At 65.4% G+C, this 18,781-nt stretch overlaps 5 protein-coding genes across 5 annotated transcripts; 4 read left to right on the forward strand and 1 right to left on the reverse strand.

Annotated features, from left to right (window-relative positions):
* Positions 1–204: 204 nt before the first annotated feature.
* On the forward strand, positions 205–2,248 carry AMSG_10157 (ATP-binding cassette sub-family B member 7; the record flags this gene model as incomplete). The annotated part of the gene is made up of 2 exons (XM_013898265.1): positions 205–217; positions 252–2,248. 2 exons carry the CDS (start codon positions 205–207, stop codon positions 2,246–2,248), a joined length of 2,010 nt encoding a protein of 669 aa, XP_013753719.1.
* A 364-nt stretch (positions 2,249–2,612) lies between these two features.
* Positions 2,613–4,872, forward strand: AMSG_10158 (uncharacterized protein; the record flags this gene model as incomplete). Its single annotated transcript, XM_013898266.1, has 2 exons — positions 2,613–2,909; positions 3,454–4,872. 2 exons carry the CDS (start codon positions 2,613–2,615, stop codon positions 4,870–4,872), a joined length of 1,716 nt encoding a protein of 571 aa, XP_013753720.1.
* A 238-nt stretch (positions 4,873–5,110) lies between these two features.
* Positions 5,111–6,933, forward strand: AMSG_10159 (uncharacterized protein; the record flags this gene model as incomplete). Its single annotated transcript, XM_013898267.1, has 2 exons — positions 5,111–5,243; positions 5,394–6,933. Exons 1-2 carry the CDS (start codon positions 5,125–5,127, stop codon positions 6,931–6,933), a joined length of 1,659 nt encoding a protein of 552 aa, XP_013753721.1. The 5' UTR covers positions 5,111–5,124.
* A 481-nt stretch (positions 6,934–7,414) lies between these two features.
* Positions 7,415–9,520, forward strand: AMSG_10160 (uncharacterized protein; the record flags this gene model as incomplete). The annotated part of the gene is made up of 2 exons (XM_013898268.1): positions 7,415–7,435; positions 7,859–9,520. 2 exons carry the CDS (start codon positions 7,415–7,417, stop codon positions 9,518–9,520), a joined length of 1,683 nt encoding a protein of 560 aa, XP_013753722.1.
* Positions 9,521–9,558: 38 nt separating this feature from the next.
* Positions 9,559–18,539, reverse strand: AMSG_10161 (uncharacterized protein; the record flags this gene model as incomplete). Its single annotated transcript, XM_013898269.1, has 5 exons — positions 9,559–12,451; positions 12,502–14,938; positions 14,980–15,849; positions 15,900–18,457; positions 18,520–18,539. 5 exons carry the CDS (start codon positions 18,537–18,539, stop codon positions 9,559–9,561), a joined length of 8,778 nt encoding a protein of 2,925 aa, XP_013753723.1.
* Positions 18,540–18,781: the final 242 nt, after the last annotated feature.

An 18,781-nucleotide genomic window follows, 5' to 3' on the forward strand; every position in this document is an offset into this window, starting at 1 on the left:
CGGAAAAAATTGCGGACATGGTTCGCAAAGATGCGAGAGTTGTAGCCGAGGACAGGACCTCAACTTTCCCCCCCACCCCCCCCACTCCCCCACTCCCCCATCCCCTATCCCCCCCCACCGTATCACAAACACCATGTTCCGCATAGCCTCGCTGGCAAGAACATGCCCCCCACAGACAGGCCTCTTCCCCGTGGCTGGACTGGCATGGCGCTGGAGTGTGGCAGGCGGTAGCTGGCGTGGCTACGCGACAGCCGCTGCCGGCGGAGCAGGCGACGACGAGCAGGCCAAGAAGGAGGGCAAGCCAGAGACGAAGGCGGCGATGGGCAAGGCGGGAGGAGTCGGCAGAGGAAAGGACGGAGAGAGCTCGGACATGAAGATCGTGAGCAGACTGCTGCCCTATCTTTGGCCCAAGGACTCCAAGGCGCTCCGGACTCGGGTCGCCTTCTCGCTCGCCTGCCTCCTCGGCGGCAAGGTGCTCAACGTCCAGGTTCCGATTCTTTTCAAGACGGCGGTAGACAGGCTGTCCGAGATGAGCGCGGCAACGAGTGCTGCGGCGAGTGCTGCTGTGGGCGATGCTGCTGCTGCTGCGGCTGCGGCAGCGCCGGAGATGATGGTGGCGGCGCCGATGGCGGTGCTGCTCGGGTACGGCGCGGCACGGACGGCGGCGTTTGGACTCTCTGAGCTCCGCTCGGCGGTGTTTGCCACGGTAACACAGTCTGCCATCCGGTCGATTGCGCTGCGGACGTTCAAGCACCTCCACGCCATGGACCTCTCGTACCACCTCGGGCGGCAGACTGGGGCGCTGGCGCGGTCGATCGAGCGCGGCTCGCGTGGTATTAACTTTCTGCTCTCGGCCATTCTCTTCAACATTGCGCCGACGCTGTTTGAGATCTCGCTGGTGTGCGGCATTCTCTGGTCGCAGTTTGGCGCCGAGTACGCCGCCGTGACGGTGGCGACCATGTCGGCGTACACCGCGTTCACCTTTGGCATCACCTCGTGGCGGACCAAGTTCCGCAAGCAGATGAACGCTGCTGACTCGGAGGCCGGGACCAAGGTCATCGACTCGCTCATCAACTACGAGACGGTCAAGTACTTTACCAACGAGGACCACGAGGCGAAGCGTTACGATGCTGCGCTGGCAAAGTACGAGACGGCGGCGGTGAAGACCTCGCAGTCACTGGCAGGGCTCAACTTTGGCCAGTCGGCCATCTTCTCCGTCGCGCTCACCACCATGATGGTGATGGCCGGCAACGGGGTCGCCGCCGGCGACATGACCGTCGGCGACCTCGTCATGGTCAACGGCCTCCTCTTCCAGCTCTCACTCCCGCTCAACTTCCTCGGCTCAGTCTATCGCGAGATGCGCCAGGCGCTGGTCGACATGGAGACCATGTTTGGCCTCCTCGACGTCCAGCCCAAGATTGCCGATGCGCCCGACGCCGTGGCGTACACCGCGCCGGCGACCGGCGCGCCCGGCGAGCTTGTTTTCTCGGACGTCAAGTTCTCGTACGTTGACGGCAAGCCGCTGCTGAACGGCGTCTCGTTCACCGCGCCGGCAGGCTCCAAGGTCGCCATCGTCGGCGGCTCGGGCTCGGGCAAGTCGACCATCCTGCGCCTCCTCTTCCGCATGTTTGACCCCGAGTCGGGCTCGATCACGCTCGACGGCCAGCCGCTGGCCAAGCTCAAGCTCCACGACCTGCGGTCGCTCTTTGGCGTCATTCCGCAGGACACGGTCCTGTTCAATGACACCATCCGCTACAACATCGGCTACGGCGACCTGGGCGCGTCGCAGGCCGACATCGAGGCTGCCGCGTCGGCCGCACAGATCCACGACGCCATCCTCGCCATGCCCAACGGGTACGACACCGTCGTCGGCGAGCGCGGCCTCAAGCTCTCCGGCGGCGAGAAGCAGCGGGTCGCCATTGCGCGGACGCTGCTGAAGAATCCGGTCATCCTCCTCTCCGACGAGGCCACCTCGGCGCTCGACTCCAAGACCGAGGCCCAGATCGCGGCGCTCTCGTCGTCGGTCGGCACCGGCGCCGGCCGGACCGAAATCGTTGTCGCCCACCGGCTCTCCACCGTCGTCGACGCCGACAAAATCATTGTCCTCCGTGACGGCCGTGTTGCCGAGTCGGGTTCGCACCACGAGCTCGTTGCCCGCGGCGGCGAGTATGCTTCCATGTGGGAGCGCCAGGCGTCGGTTATCGACGATCTCGCTGCCGCGCCTGCCTCGGCGCCGTCGCCGGCGTGATGGTACACACCCTCTACGGCACATCACCACAAACTCGCTACACCACTGGCACAACCCACGCCGACGGGAGTGTGCGTTACGCAACGATGATGAACCGGCCTGGAACCACCATTGATTCAACGATTAATTCAACGAGTGAGTTATTGTTAGCTGGCGGCCTTTCTTCACGCTTTTGATCGTTACGCCTTTGTGTGACAGGACCCAACAAACAAATGAACGAACAAACGAACGAACAAACGAACGAACGAACGAACGAACTGAAGCGAACGAACCGAAGCGAACGAAAAATATTCGATGGTCTCCGTCATCAGGCGAGCAGCAAGGCAGCAGGCAGGGCGAGGGTACACTCAACTCTCCCTTCACCATGGCCAAGGGCAAGAAGAGCAAGGACTACTCGTACGGTTCGTACGACGACTACAACTACGATGCCGACGGAACCTGGTTCCGCACCTGGGGCAACGACTGCTGTGTCGGCTGGCAGCGGATCTTCCTCTTTGTCACCGGCGTCCTCTTTTTCATCGTCGCCGTTTACCAGGCTTCCCATGCCGGTGACTACATCAACCGCAACATGAAGAGCACCGACTCCACCAAGGCGAACGCCATCTCCTCGGAGGTCATCTCGTTTGCTGAGGGTGGCTCCCTTGTTTCCGCTGCCGCCGCTGTACGCTCCCTCCCTCCCTCTCCCTTCCCCTGCCCCTGTCCCAGCTGACCTGACCCAGTTCGTTTCCCCCCCTTGCTAACCCCCCCCCCCCCTCCCACCACCACTACCCGGACGGTTCGTCCTTCTCCACTTGCCCCTACAGTCCCTACAGCCCCAGCAGTCCCTGCGGCCCCTGCAAGAACCCCCCCCTCCCCCTCCCCCTTCCCTGCTCTGCTCTACACGGCAAAAAACTTCCGTTGGCGCCAGGCAACCAACCAATCGATCACCCCCACCTCCTCCTCCCTCCTCCCTCCCCCCTCTCCCCCCACCACTGCCCCCACCACTGCCCCCACCACTGCCCCCACTCTTTCCTTTCCCTTCACCATTCTGTTCCTTCCTCCTTCCCTCTCTCTCTCCCACCCTCCCTCCCTCCCCCCCCCCCCCACCCCTGTTTTCTCCTCTGTCCCGCACTCGCCCGTGGGTGGCCTTTTTTTCTCCTGCCACGGCCAGCTCCGCCACCACTCACCACAAACCACAACCTCTGCCTTTTGGACTGCTTGCACAGATCGCGATTGTTTGGCATGTGCTCAAGTGGAACGTTGCCTCGCGCCACATGACCAACGTTCTTGTCTGCCTCTCGCTCGGGATCCAGATTGCCTGCGTCGGTTTCTTCTCGCGCCAGATGAAGGACAACAAGCCGTCGTCTGGCGATGGCGACCTCGATGCTGCTATCACGGGCGCCGGTGCCGCGTCTGTGGTCAACGCCGGTCTCTCGATCTTTGCGCTGGTCTTCCTCCAGCTCTTCGCGGCCGACTTTATGTCCGCCCAGGGCCAGACCAACTGCTGCGACAACATGGGCTGCGCCACCTCGAACGACTGCGCCTGCGACTGCGGCTGCTTCGGCTGCACCGGTGGCCGGCTTATTGTCTTTGTGACCGGCATTCTGGCCATTGTTGTGGCCGTCGCCCGTGTCGGCAACTACGCGTCGATTGTGTCGGACCTCTTTGACAGCAAGACCGTCGTTGGCAACCACACGGCCGATGAGCTGTACGGCAACTACGCGATTGCGCTCATCCTCAACCTTGCTGTCCCCGGCATTGTTCTCCTCCACGCCTTTGTGTGGAACGTCAACTCGCAGACGGCGGTGCTTGTTATCGGCTTTGCCGGCATCATCAACGACGCCTGGTCGTTTGTCTACTCGTCGGTCTTCCTCAAGGAGGAGAAGCCGGCCAGTGGCGCTGACAACGACGATCGCCTTGTCTCCCTGGCCTCGCTCGCCATCGTCTCGCTCGCTTTCTCGATTGCCAACTGGGTTCTGGTCTGGTTCTTCTCGGACAACTTCTTCAAGCATGACGTCGAGGAGGACGAGTCCGAGGAGGAGGAGGAGTGCTGCGACACCATGTGCTACTGGATCGGCCGCTCGACTGCGCGCCTCATCCTCTTTGTGCTCCTTGCTGTCGGCCTTGTCATCTACATTGTCCGCTTCGGCATTGCCGGCGACCTCCAGTCGCGCATCCACGACAGCGAGCTCGACTCGTCCAAGGCCGCGCCCAAGGGCAATGCCGCGTCGCGCTTCCTCACCTCCACCTCGCTCTACGGTGCCCCGATGGGTGCTGCGGTCACCTTCTTCATTGGCCTCGGCCACATGTGGTTCTGGAACCGCACCACGGCCATCGCTACCTCGGCCGCGTTCATGATCCTCTTTGTCTCGGACATTGCCTCGGCTGGCTACGGCTTCAAGCAGACGCAGCTGTACAACAAGAACAAGGACACCAGCCCCAAGCCCGACGACAAGTACGTCTCGCTCGAGTCGTTTGCTTTCATCTCGTCCGTCATTGCCCTCATCGTCTTTGTCGTTGCCATCTTCTTCTCGTGCGGCTTCAACAAGGCCGACCGCGGCGAGCTCCGCGCCGGCCACGTCGACGACTCGGAGGCCTCGGGCGACGAGTACACCTACGCTACCGCCGACGACTACTCGTACTAAGCCATCTGCAGGTGTCGTATGCTCTTGTCCGCCGTCGTGGAGCGCCGGTCCTCGGTGCTCCACTGCGATAAACGCTTGCATGCAATGCCTCCCTGCCCGCCCGCCAGACACAGCCTTGCCCGCCCCGTCACCCTGTCCCCATCCGTGACATGTGCGCTCCCCACCATTCGCCACGTGACTGGTGAAGGTTGTGATCACGGCTGCGATCACCGCCACCTCACCCCCCCCCCCCCCCCATCCCCCTCCACCGCCATGGCGGGCAAGAAACCGACTCGCGAGCACTGGCGGCCAAACGAGTCTGCCACACACTGTTCCCACCCCGGCTGTGGCACAGCATTCACCTTCTTCTCCCGCCGCCACCATTGCCGAAAGTACGACCCTTTTCCACCTCCCGCCCTCCCCTCCCCTTCTTCCCCCCCCCTCCCCCCCCTCCCCCTCCCTCCCTCCCTCCCTCCCCTCCCCTCCCCTCCTCACCCTCACCCTCACCCTCCCCTCTCCTCCACCCATTTCACTCCAACCAGATGTGGTAATATCTTCTGCTCGTCGCACTGCACAAAGGAGCTTCAGCTGAACCAAGACGCCGAGCCGTGCCTGGCCGACGGCACGTTCTGCAGAGTGTGCGACCCGTGTCACGCCATCGGCTACTCTGAGGTTCTGCCGCTGTCTGCGGCTGCAGCTGCGGCTGCAGCGGCTACATCGACCGAAGCTGCGGCGGCGGCTGCTGGTCTTCCGATTGACGCGGCCCATGCGCGACATCACAACCCTTCGCATCCATCGTACGGCGGCCTGCCGGTGGCGATGGCGGTGCCAGTGGATGTCGGCCCGGCCCGGTTTGCGCTGGCCAACCCTGAGCATGTGCCGAGCGAGGTGGCGACCGACGCCGGCGAGGCGGTTGCGGTGGGTAGCGTCATTGATGACGTCCGCACCGTGTTTGACAACCTCAATCTCGTTGCCGAGCTCGTCCATCAGCTGCCGACGCTCGAGGCCAAGTTTGAGGTCGTGATCGAGAACCGGTCTGCGCTGGACGCCGGTCTGCCCATCCTCAACCACGCGCTCACGCTCTTTTCCGCGCTCCTCGACGGCGACTCGCTGAGAGACGCCCCGTCGGTGTACAACTACTTTGTGCTTGCCAGCAAGGACATCGCCGCCGCCATCGACTGGCTCGGCCGCATCGACGACGTTGTTCTGAGCGCACCCATCGCCGCTCCCGCTACTGCTGCGGCAGTTGCGGCGAACGAGCTCAGCGGTGGGGCCGGCGCCGGCGCCGGCTCTTGCTCCGACTCGGACAGCGAGTCGCACGATCTTGTGGCGGCGCCTGCTGCAGCTACGCTCCCGCCGTCGCGCCCTGCTCCCGCCTTTACGCCTGCTCCTCCCGCTGCAGTCAGCGACAACACAACGACCTCGGCTGTTGCTACGCTTGTGGCCAAGCATGAGGCCGACGTCGAGGCAACAGTGACGAGCCTACTCGGCGCAAGCGACGCCGACCGCGAGGCGCTGCAGCAGCAGCTGCGCTACCAGCGCAAGCGGCTGCGGGCCGACGCGGCGCGGGTGGCGGCCATGGACGCTTCAGTCCTTGCCGAGGACGACCGGCTCCGGTTCAGCCAGCGGCTCGCGTCGGTTGGCGAGTACCTCGAAGGCTACGCCGCGAGCGTCCTCGCCGCAGGCTTTGAAGACGTGACCGGGCGCGTGTCGGCGCTGGAGGAGTCGTTCTACAATCTCCTCACCGCGCTTGATGCGCTCGACTCGAGCGACGAGGCCGGCGCCGCCGCTATCTCGGCCGACATCAAAGAGGCCGGCAAGAAGTATGCAAGCTACCGCTCCGAGCTCTCGGCCGCCGCCGCCTCGGCCGCCTCCCCCATCACCGCCGACGAGGCCGCCCGCGGCATCGACCGCATCGAAGACCTCCAGGAAAACCTCGCCGAGCTCATCCGTACGTGCGAGAAGAAGTTTGGCTCGCTCGTTAACTTTGGACGGACCGGCGGCGACGATGCCTCGTCGTCTCGTCTCCAGTCTGCCCGCATCGTCCACGCCCAGGTCGCCGACGACATGTTTCGCCTCTAGCAGCTGGCGAGCGGCTTGGCCTTGTCGGCAGCATGAGCGGCGAAAAAAAAGACGAGGCGCGCCGTCAACCCGAAAAAACATCGCCAAAAAGGGCTCCGCCGGCCTGCCCCCGTTGCCTGTGCGAGGGCTTGCTCTCACTTGAGCCGCGGCCACCACTCGTCTGCCCGGACAGCGGCCGCGGCAGCGACACTGCAGCAGCTTCCTCGTCACCAGCACCAGGCCCCTCTCCCTCTCCCGCCCCTCTCCTCTCTCCTCAGCGTGCTCCTCCGCTCTACCTCCCCCTGAATCTCCCGCTACACCACCACCCGTCTCCTCGCCCCGCCGCCACCTGAGTCGCCGAAAACCGACTTTTTTTGCAGCCTCTTTCGCATTCCTTTTCCGACAAACGCTCTTCGATTCCCAGCCCTTTCCGCTTTGTCACGGTCTGTGTCACGGCACGAGGCCTCGAAAAAATTTGCTCCTGATTGACTCGATCGTCCTCATGGCTCTCTCCACTGCCTCGGTCCACCAGGCGAGCGCCTCGCCGCAACATCCGGCCCCCGCCCCCACGGCTCCGTCATCGCCCTCGCCCTCGCCCTCGCCCTCGTCCGACTCGGTCCGTCGCCCTTCACGCCGTCGCGCCGCCACCGCCGTCAAGTCGTATCGCGAGGACAAGCTCGCCGCCGCTGCCAAAGCCACAGTCAAGAGCACGGAAAAAGCCTCCGTGCCGCCGTCACGCAAGCGCAAGCGCTCTGCCTCGTCGACCACGGCCTCATCATCGCCCAAAGCGACTGCTCGCGCCTCGCCGTCTGCGCCTCTCCCCGCATCCGCGCCTGTTGACAACAGCAATAGCAGCAGCAACGCGCCAGCCGGCCTTGCGTCGCCGTCTCCGGCACAAACACCTGCGCCGGCAGCAGCGACAACGTCGCCGACGCCTGCGGCGCAGAGCACCGAGAACGCTGCTCCCGACGCCGGCCCGCCGCGCAAGCGCGTCCGAACCCTCAACTCGTTTAAGCTGCCACCGGGCCCGCAGATTGTGCCCCCGGCGTCGGCTGGGCTCTCGGCCTGCCGGCACCTCCACTGCACCTGGGCGTCACACGCGTCGACCGCCCCCGCCCGCAAGGCCAACACCCTCATCCACGAGACCTCGTGGCAGAAGCACGAGCGCCACTACTTTCGCCACGGCTCCTCTTGCGGCCTCTGCTCGCAGATCATCTCCCGCGGCGACTGGCCCATGGCCAGCCCCGCCCGCTCGCCGGGCGCCTCGGGCCGCACCACCTCACTCCTGCCCTCGCCAACTGTCCGCGCGGCGCTCGGGTCGCCGGGCCGGGCGGCCACCTCGGTCGCCCGCAGCTCGCTGCACCCGCCCCCACTCGCCACTTCGCCTCGAGGCAACACTGTTGCGGCAGGGCCCAAGCCGGCATCGGGTGCCAAGCGGTCGCCGGCACGCTCAAGCGAGACCAAGCCGCGGTCGCGATCCCGGACATCCGGTACCGTCGGCAAGTGCTCGCACATCCATTGCAACTTTGAGTCGTCGCGCCGGCAGAACGTGACCCGGCACGAGGCCTCGCTCCACGCGCACCGCAAGCACTTTGCCCACCACTCCAAGGCCTGCGCCCGCTGCCACGAGTTTGTCTCGTCAGGTGCATGGCCCGCAGACGGCATCCTCACCCGCGGCACCACCGCAGCCACCGCCACCTCGGCCATCCGGCGCCAGCGCCTCGCCAACCGTGAGCAGGCTGCCCGCGGCGGCGGAGGCGGCCCCGTCCCCGCCCCTGCCCCCGTCCCTGCCCCTGCCCGCCTGTCACACCCAAAACCCGCTGCGGTCTCACCGCTCGCATCACCGCGCTTCACCATGGGCTCCAGTTCGGCCAAGCGCCGGTTTGAAGCCGCAGCCGCCTCCTCGCCGCTCGCCTCTACTCCGGTCCTCGGTCTCGCTGTTGACCCGTTGTCCGAGTCCCCGGCCCGTCCGCGATCTCCCCGCCGCAAGTCCACCAACTACAAGGCGCTCGTTTCCAAAGTCCTCCGCAAGCTCAACTCCAAGCCGGTCCCGTCTTCGCTCGAACTGGTCCGGCTCGCCTCGCTCTCCGACACGGTCGTCGTCGACATTCCACCCGACTTTGTCACCCGCTCCGAGGAGCGCGCAAAGACCCGTGCGTACCATCGCCAGCGCTACGGCGTCGCTTCCAACACAGACTCGGACTCGTCGTCAGACTCGTACTCTGTCGTCGACCGTACGCACACTCTCTCCTCCGCCTCTAGCGCCGCCGCTTCCGACTCGGCGCCGGGCTTCGCCGCAGACTCGGCTGCTCGCGCTCCGCTTGACCCGGATCGTCCCGCCCCGCCGCCCTTTGCCACCGCCCTTCCGCTGCCGACCTCGGCGTGTCCCGCAAAGCTCTCGGCATCGTTCCGCGCCCTCGACGGCGCCATTGCAGAGTTTGGCTCGACGCTCCGCAAGCCGGCTCCGCCGGCGCCGCCAGCCCTCCACAACCGCCTCGCAGACCTTGAGGACGCCCTCGACTCGATTGGCGACGCTCTCTACGTCCTTCGCGCCTCGCGCCGCCTCCGCCCCCGTCCGCTCGTCTTCCCTTTCACTAACCAACCCTAGAAACACTCTTGTTTTTTGTCACTCACTCACTCTCTCTCTCACAGCTCTGCCATCAGCACCTCGAGCGCGGTGTGCTGCTCCCGGCTGGCTCCCGACTCGCGCTCCTCGCTCGCCGCTGAAGCTTCGTCGCTGACAAGCAGGGCGTGGACAACAAGGACCTGCTGGAGCAGCTCCCACCACGCCTGCCACGCTGCTTGCACACGTGCCTGCTCCGGATGCGGAAGAACTCGCAGCAGCTCCAGATCCGGCGCAGCAAGTTTCTCTTGACCGGCCGCCTGCCGCGCCCGGTTCTCCTGCATCCAGTTCCGCCGCAGTGCCGTCTTGAGCTTGTCCACCACGTACTCGGCATGGATCTCGTAGTTTTCCTGCACAAGCTTGGCCTTGCGCACCCCGGCCACGCCTTCGCCTGCAGGGTTTAGCTGCCGCAGCACCTCGCCGCCCAGCAACGTCGCCGCCTCGGCCTTGAGCGCCGCCACGCGGCTCTCCGCCCCGCCGCCGCGAGCAAGCAGCGCTGTTCCGCCGTTGCTCTCTGCAAGCTTGGCGTTGACAAACTGCGACAGCGGGAGACCCATCTCGCGCCTACTGCTTGGATCAGGACTCTCGCCGTCACCGTCGGTAGCCATCGCGTCCTCCATTTGTGCCACAGCCTCGCTCAGCAAGTCGTGCTCATCCCCAACATCGACCGTGCTGTCACCGCCGACCGACGCGCCGAGGCCGAGGCCACCCACCGACGTCGGCGGGCTGCCGAGGCCAAAGTCGGTCGACGACGAGCCTGTTGGCAGCTTGCTCAGCCGGGCCACAAAGTCTGCCGGAGACGCACCCGAGAACGACGTACCCGTCCGGACACTCACTGACGAAAACGCCGGGCCGCGGAAGCCGAGCTTGCGCATCCGCGACGAGACCGAGACGCCCAGCCGCGACGAGCCGGCTGCACCTGCTGCCGCGCGCAACACGCCACTGCTCCCCTTTCCTTCCAGATCAGAGCCACCACTGCCGTTCCGCTTGCTCCCGCCGCGGGTGCTACTCCCAGAGCTCACCAACGAGTCAAACGATGGCAGCGCAGAGGCGCTACCTGGCGAGCCCGGGCGGAGCGAAGTGACGTGACTCGCCGAACCGCTGCCATCGCCACCCTCGACCCTAGGTGCTGGCGCAAATACACTGTCAACAACTCCTGGCCCGCTCGCCGCCAGCCGTCGGTTGCACTGGGCGCAGCCGAGCTCGCCTGATGCCAGCTGGCCGTGCCACGGTGACGAGCCGCGGATGGCGCCGTCGGCGCCCACAAGGCCCGCACCCTCGATGAATGGGCGGAGCAGGTGCAGGAGCCACTCAAGCTTGGCCCGTCCTGCCTCTAGAAGGGCAACACACGCGACCGACGACGGAACAACAGCCTGCGAGACACTCGCCGCCGCCACTGCCATCGACGGGCCAGGCAGCGGCCGCGCGGCGTGCCAAACCTCACGGATAACCAACGGGTCATTGACAAGCTTGCGCTTCTTGAACGCAATCTCCGGCGGCACCTTGCGCGGCTCATCACCGAGCGAGTACTCGAGCTGGTGTGTCGCAGTCCGGAGCCCCGCGTACGGGCCCACGAGATGTCCGTCAACTGAGCTCTCGCCGTCGGCCGACCGGAACGAGACGAGCGCAAACCCGTGGCTCGCGCCCTCCACCCCACGCAGCGGCGTGACCCACGATGTACCGGCGCTTCGACTTCCACGCATCGTCCGCTCGCCCGAGACCAGTGCCACCGCGTCCGGCACAAGAACTAGCGGCTTGCAAGAGACCTGGCTCTGTGACGCTATCAGCGGGTACACGTACAGCCCGCGCTCCGGAGAAAGCTGCGAGCTCGCCTCCCGGGCTGGGAGCACCACCGTCACGTCCATCGACGCCCACTTGGACCGCATTCGCATGCCAAAGGCCTCGACCGACTCGTCCCATGCTCCGCGAACCACGTGCCGCGAGTCGCGGAGCGTCGACGGCCACCCGGGACCGGCGAGGACTACACCGAACAGCCTTCCACCTATCCGCGGCACGTGTGCCGACCGCCACGCACACGCGCTTGTCCAGCGCGCCATCTGTAGCGACAGTGCGAGGTTCGCCTGCTGCTCAAAGCCGCGTGTCACTCTTCGGAGCACCCGCTGTGCCGCGTCCCAGTGTCCACCAGTCACCAGCGCGCTTGCGCCACGGACCATCACCGCCTGCGCACGCGCGCCCGAGATCGGCACCTCGCTCAGCGACGGAAGCTCAGCCACCCGCCCGCGCCAGACGTCGACCACCCGTGCAGTCGCAGCGACGCGGTCTTCGGCTGCGGCTGCGTCGACAAACAGCGCTTCAAAGACCAGCGTGTACCCGATGACTGCCGCCGATGCACCCGCAGCGAGGTATACATGCCGAAGGAGCCGCACCAGCGTCTCGTACCCGCCGCATGCACGGGTCTGAACGTCTGACGGGGCGTCGAGAATCGAGTCGACCATGGAGTACGCCACGTGAGCCACCAGCTCGGGCCCAGCACCCGGAGCAACAAGCGCCTCGAGCATCGCCCCTTGGGCCTCGACACGGGCGCCGAGCTCTTGCAGCCCGCGCTGGAGATCGGTCACAAAACCGGGCCACGAGCCGCCGCCGGCACGGACGGCTACCGGCGCATACCCGCAAAGAAGCGCGAGCCACGACGACATCTCCGGTGCTTGGCTCACGCTCCGGAGCTTGCGGACAACTGCTAGCCAGGCCTCGGTGGTAGCGGCTACCGAGGCACCCGGCCGAAGCCATGCCCACTCGTCAGGGAGAACCAGCCGCTCTCCGTCGTCGCCGGCACCGGCTGCCGCATCGTCGAGAACGACTGGCGCGAGATGAGCAAAGACAGCATGAAGCGCGCTGCCGAGTGCTGTCGGCCGCCCGCTTCCCACCGCCTCGTTGACATGCAGCGCGAGAGCAAGACTAAACGCAGCATCGACCATGGCGTGGTCCCAAGCATGTGGCCTTCCAACGCAGCCTGAATACTAGCGGCAAGAAGCTGCTCAGCAAGGCCCGGTCGCGATCGGAGCACGCCCTGTGAGACGAGAGCAAAGAGGCCCGCGAGCGCTTCCTGACGATGCGCAAGCGTGCGCTGAGCCAGAGCGTACTCGGCGTGGAATGCAACGGCGGAGAGTAGCGAGTCACCAAACAGTGACGGGCTCGCCACCCGGAGCTCGGCCGCTTGCACTTGTGCCACCAGCAGCTCGACAAGCGCGTCTAAGCACACCGCCTGTTCTCCTGGCACGCTGCGGCTCATGAGCGACTGGCCATAGTTGGCGAGCAGGAACATCGTGAGCTGCAAGCCGACAAGCGTCACCTGCGCCATGCCCGGGGTCGAGATCGCAAATTTCGAGTTAAACCGCAGCGGGAGACGGAGGAGCTCAACGAGAACAACAGGCCCGAGATGAGCGAGGCCCGACGGGTCCCTGCTTCCAGCACCCGTCCACGCCTCACGGACTCGCGCTGGCACCGCTGAAGCGCCACTGAGAACCTCATTGCGCCACGCGCGCGAGTCTTCGAGGCCGCTACAGAGCCCGTCGATAAAGTGCGCAAAGAGCGAGGCCGGGCCGGCACTGGCAGCAGTGCTCATCGAGAGGCGGACAACAGTCGCCTCGACAAGCGACGCTGTCGCTACAAACAGTGCGTCGAGCGAGCCAGCAAGGCCAACCGATGAGAGCCAGTGTGCATCGGCCATGACGACCGACGTCGAGCTAGCGAGGCGAAAGATGGCAACGCTGAGTGCAGCGAGGAGCGTGCCCAAGTCGCTGATGACGCCCGCGGTAGCGCGAGGCTCGGCTGACGGCGACGCCGCTACGCACGCAACCCGCTCGTTGAGGTTGGCGGAAAAGCCCGCGCCGAGCGCTGCCACAACATCCGCCAGCGGCGCGAGCGTCAACACCAGCAAGTGCGTCGACGCCGAGTGGAGGAACTCCGAAACAAGGCCGATGACGTCGTGCAACAGCAAGGCCTGTACCGCAAACTCATGCGGCGCGAGCGAGTCAAACTTGGACAGCGCATAGCCATGAGCGATAGCCTCAAGCACCGCATGCAGCCCATTGAGCCGCTCGACCTGGAGATCACCAGGCGCGCCGTGGTCCTCAGGTACAACGAGGGAGGTGGGGAGCAGTTCGCGCCAGAGCGCCGCAACTTCGGATGCCGGCAAGACAGCGAGTACGCCCGGATACATGCGCGATGCGGCGCCAACGGCAGTGCTCAGCTCGGCGAGCTGAGCAGCAGCGAGGTGGCGGTGGTCGGCGCGCCACACCGAGTTGGCGAGGCCATGGCCAAACGAGGAGGCCAACGTTGCCCAGTAACTTGCGTCGAGCTCGTTGGCAAAGTGCGGGGCCTGGCTTGGCGCGGCAGCCAGCGAAGCGCCAAGTGTGATCATGTAGCCAATGACGGTAGCAGCCGAGTGCCACTCGGGCGCAGCCGTGCCCGCATCGCTCGAGGGCTGTGCGAGAGGCTGAACCGGCGAGGCCGGGCGCGCGCCCTGGCAGACAAGCGCAAGTTTGGCGTCCAGATAGGCGCGAAGAAAGGCTGGGTCGAGACACTCCCACACAAACGAAACAAAAGAGTCCTGTAGCGCCTCGGATGCCGCGTGCGGGAGGGTCATGGCAAGGACGAGCGAGTGGAAGACAGCAAAAAGCGCAGTGAGCGCCCGGGGCTCGGCGGGATGGGCGCCCGAGTTGGTGGCGAGGTCGTAGAACTCGTTGATGCGGTAGGTGAGGAAGCCGTGGAACTTGTACAGGTCAAACGGGGATGCGTTGTGTAGCAGACGCCCACCCGATGCCACCAGTGTGGCCAGCTGGCCTGGCCCGATTTCGGGCTCGAGGAGAAAGTGGACGTTTGCGTCGTCAAGCACCTCCCCCGAGACCACATGGACGGCGAGCATGAGCGGCGTTGACCAGCCGGTGGCGACCGAGCCGGAAGGAGCGCCCGGCGGTGGGACACCGAGGTAGTACGGGACGGTCGTTGTCGGCTCTTCCTGCAGCGCATGGGCACACGCCGGTGTGAGGTCGGTCCTGTGCGGGGCACCTTGCCACATGCGATGTGGCGATGGCGCCGGCGGACTGCCCGGGTACACAACAAGCTCGTACTCATTGTCGGAGCGCATCTTGCCCTCACCAGCGTAGAGGTTGAGAAATGCATAGGCAAAGGTGGTCGATCCGGGCATGGGCTCGCCGGCGGGAGCGGCGGAGGCCGACGAGCTCGGCGCCACAAAGCGGAAGAGGAGATGGGCGGAAAAGTCAGCGAGCGAGACCGAGGGAATGTCAAACTCGATCATGTGGTTGGCCTCGCGGGTGGCGCGGGTGACTGGATATGAGCCGACAATGACCCAGCGCGAGGCGCCGTCGATGGCGGCGGTGGATCCTACGCCGTGGGCGAGTGACGACGCCGAACGGTTGAAAGCTTGGCCGAGGAGAACGACGAGTTGAGGTTCGGCGACGGACTGCCGTCGGCGGCAGAGTCACGCGCGACAGCTCGAAACGGCGCACCCGATCCGTCGAGCAGAGCGCATGTAATCCAGAACACTTGCGGGATGTCAATGTCGCCAGACTGAAGAACAAGCGACATCATGGTCTTCATGTGGAGCGTGACGTAGAGGTTGTTGCGAACATGCGGCGGAATGACGTCGTCGGTCTCGAGCGCCATCGACGAGGTCGGGTAGTACGAGACAACCTCGCAGCAGTCTTCGAGGACGACGCCCTCGAGGGCGGCCGAAGTCGGGACGACACTTCCGGCCTCCATGGCGCGGGCGGCAGCGGCTAGCGCCTTGTCCATCACTTTGGTGGGAAGGAGCGAGCGGGCAAGGGCACCGAGCTGGAGCGTGCCGTGAGCCGGAATGTCAATGCCTGCGGCGGCGACTTCGGGCGTGATGACCGGGGTGGGGAGTTGTGGTGGCGATGGAACGAGGGTAAAATGGAACTCAAGCGGGACAAAGAGCGCCTCGTCCGAGAGGTGCGCATAGACGTCGGGCATGATGGCTTGGAGCGCGACGGTGACGTTGACCTTGCGGTGGGGGACAACAACAGTGGTGGGGAGGAGCGGGTTCTCCGACGCTGACTCTTCAAAGCCTGACGACGGCTGGCGCGGCGGAACAGGGCCAAACTGGGCCTCGAGCGCCGCCGCAAGGCCAATGGGGTCGGTAGAGGCAGCATGGTCTCCGACCGGAGCGTCAAAAAGAGCCGCGAGGCCAGCGCCTCCAGCCGACGTCGCCAACGCGTTAAGCAGAGCGTTGGGCGAGGTGGGGCGGAGTTGAAGCGGGATCTTGACTCGTGCGAGTGGAAAGAGGCCGCGAAAGAGAAAGACGGTGAGGTAGACTGCCGACTCGGCGAGGCCAGCGGTGGCGTTGGAGAAGAGCGCAGAGAACGGGCCTTCGTGGCAATGATCGAGTCATCCAGCGGGTGAAGCGGGACGTCCTCGAGGCCTGGAGCGAGCGCGTGCTCGGCTGACGTGTGCGAGTGGTGGTAGTGCGGGTGGACGAGCTGGGCGCGGGCGAGTGCGGCGAGCTGTTCGCTCGACGGCGCAGGGTCGACCAGCGGCTGCACAGAGGCCGGCGATACCTGGCTTGGGTTGACAAGGGCGTCAAGCGAGATGTTGTAGTCGTTGGAGATGCGGACGTCACGATCATCCCAGAGCGCGATCTTGAGGCGGAGCTTTCCAGGCGAGGGCGGAAGATCAAGGAGAGCTGAGACACGATCGAGGGCGGTGAGAAACGAGGCACCGAGAGGACGCGACGAGACCAGCGTGGCCATGAGCGACATGGGCTCAGGCGACGGAACAGGGCCGAGCGCAAACGGGCGCCAGCCCGGAAGCATCCGCACAAAGTTGTCGCGGTAGATCGATGCAGCAGCAATCGACGGCATGGGTGAGGCATTCATGTGGCGCATGTAGCCCTCCCACACCGGGGAGCAGTCTGGAACGCTCGGCAGCTGGCGAAGCCTGTTGCTCGTGGCCGGAACGTCTGGGTCGGCGATGAGGCCAGCGAGCGCCGGACGGGCTGGCTTGCCCCGGCCGAGGTCCCAGGTGAGATGCGGCGATGTGGAGGCGAGAGAGAGCAGTGGTGGAGCGCGCGCGGTCTCGGGCTCGCCGGTCTCAGAGACGGTGAAAACGAACGGCTTGGTGCGGAGAAGGAACATGGCCGGTAGCGGGGTGCGGGCAAGAGCCGGGACGGCGCGTGACGGACGGGCAAAGGTGGCGATCCACTCCCGAGCGACCGCGAGCGAGGCTAGCGCCGGCTGCGATGGCGACGATGGCGCCGGGACATGTGGAATCATGACCGGCGGATTCGACTCAATGGCGACGACGGCGTCAGCTGGCGCCAGCCAAGACGTCTCGCCGGTCCGGGCGCAGTAGTAGAAGTAGAGGTTAGTCTGAGGATCGAGGTAGCGGGCCCATCCGGAGCGAGACGAGAAGAGTGCGAGTTGGATGACGTGGCGGTCGTCGGTGTCTGGCTGAGTGACCGGCGGCATGAGCGACGGATGAGTGGTGGTGGTGGTACCCGAGGCGGCGTCGGTGTAGAAGCAAGAGAACGAGGCCAAATCGACCTGCCGCTGCCAGCCGGCCGGCAACGGGACGTCAACGTGCCAATGGTTGGCGTCAAGCGGCTTGGAAGCGGCGGCGAGGTCGGGATCACCAAGGTGCTCCGTGAGGCGGGCAGACTGTGTCCTGTCAATAGGCTCCGGCGGCTTGTCTGCACGCAGTTCTGACGCAACGATGGCAGTGTCGAGGGCGGCAGGAGAGAGCGATACAAATGGGATTGATGAGTTGAGGACATCGTCCAGTCGGATGACGCTGGCATCAAAGTTGGCAGCAATCGACTGGGCAACGATGTCGTTCGACGGCTGAGCACGGAGCTCAGGGTAGGAGACCGGAGCGTCCGAATCAGTAGGCCCATGTGTGCCGGCTGCATGCGGTTGACGGGCGGTGCGGCGGCGGAGGTGGAGCTTGTGAGGAGAGACTGGTGATTGATGCGGTGCAGCGGCCGGCTTGGGTGGCGGCGACGGCGATGATGGCGACGACGGCGGCGAGGCCGATGATGACGATGGCGTTAACGGCGGCGAGATTGCTTCGGGCGCGGGAAAGTCCGACGATTGGATGGCCGGAGTAGCCGGGACAACGTTGACCTTGGGAAATGGCGGTTCGGCGGGTGTGGCTTGTGGGCGACCGCCACGGCGCTGTCGAAGCAGCTTGAGCCGCTCAGCACGCGGGAGCTTGGCGAGCTCAGCAGATGAGAGCGTCGACGAGCCAGACGCGCTGTCGTTGCGCTGTGCATTGGCGGTACTGGGATTGCGGCGGGCGCGAAGGCGAGCAAGCCGCTCTTCACGGGTGAGCGGGCGCGGAGAGCTGGTGTCATCCTGTACTGACTCGCCGTCACGGACGCGACGGAGGCGAGCCAGGCGGGCGGCGCGTGACTCGGTAGACTGCGAGTGAGCGGCGCGTGCGGCAACAACGGCATCAGCAGCACCGGTGGGGCCAGAGGTGGTGACAATGCGGGAAGAGCGTCCAGTCTTGCGGGCGGCGACCAGGTCGGCGATGGCGCGGGTGTTTGGCACGGGCGACGGGTCGGCGAGCTTAGTTTCCGAACCAGAGGTCGAGACCACAACTGCAAGGCCGGAATGATGTGGCGGCGAGCTTGAGCTCGACGGAGTCGGCGAGCTCGACGAGCTGGACGATGAAGAAGAGTGCGAAGCCGAGGGCGATCGCGATCGTGAGATGTGGCCGTCGGACGATGAGTCTGAATCGGAGGCTGATGAAGGGAGCGTGAGCCGAAACGACGCCGGAACAGCAAGGGTTGATCGCTTTGCCATTCGTGCGGCATCACGGGCCTTGGCCGACGTCGGGCTGTGGTTGTCCGCCGTCTCCTTTGACCTCCGCCCGGGCGAAGCAAACGACGCCAGATCGTCTTCAAGCGAGGCGAGTGTACCTCTTCTTCCCGATCGCCATTTCTCCGGAGAACCATTCGCTGCATGCGGAGAGAGAAAGCCAACCGAAGAGCGACCAGCGCCATGGCTGTGACCAGCAGGAGCAGGGGCGATGGACATGAGCCGGGTTGGTGCCTTCTGTCGCCTGTGCGTAGACTCGCCTGTGGGGCTTGCCTCGCCTGTTGGACGTGATGCTGACGACCGTGGTCGGAGCAGTGCCCGTCTTGTCCGTGGAGATGCGCTTGACATAGGTACTGTGGCGGTGTGTGGTGCGGTGGGAGGGGTGTATGTGTATGTGTATGTGTGTGTGTGTGTGTGTGGGGGGGGG

Source organism: Thecamonas trahens (genome assembly GCF_000142905.1).
Source record: "Thecamonas trahens ATCC 50062 unplaced genomic scaffold supercont1.57, whole genome shotgun sequence".
Lineage (NCBI taxonomy): Eukaryota > Apusomonadida > Apusomonadidae > Thecamonas > Thecamonas trahens.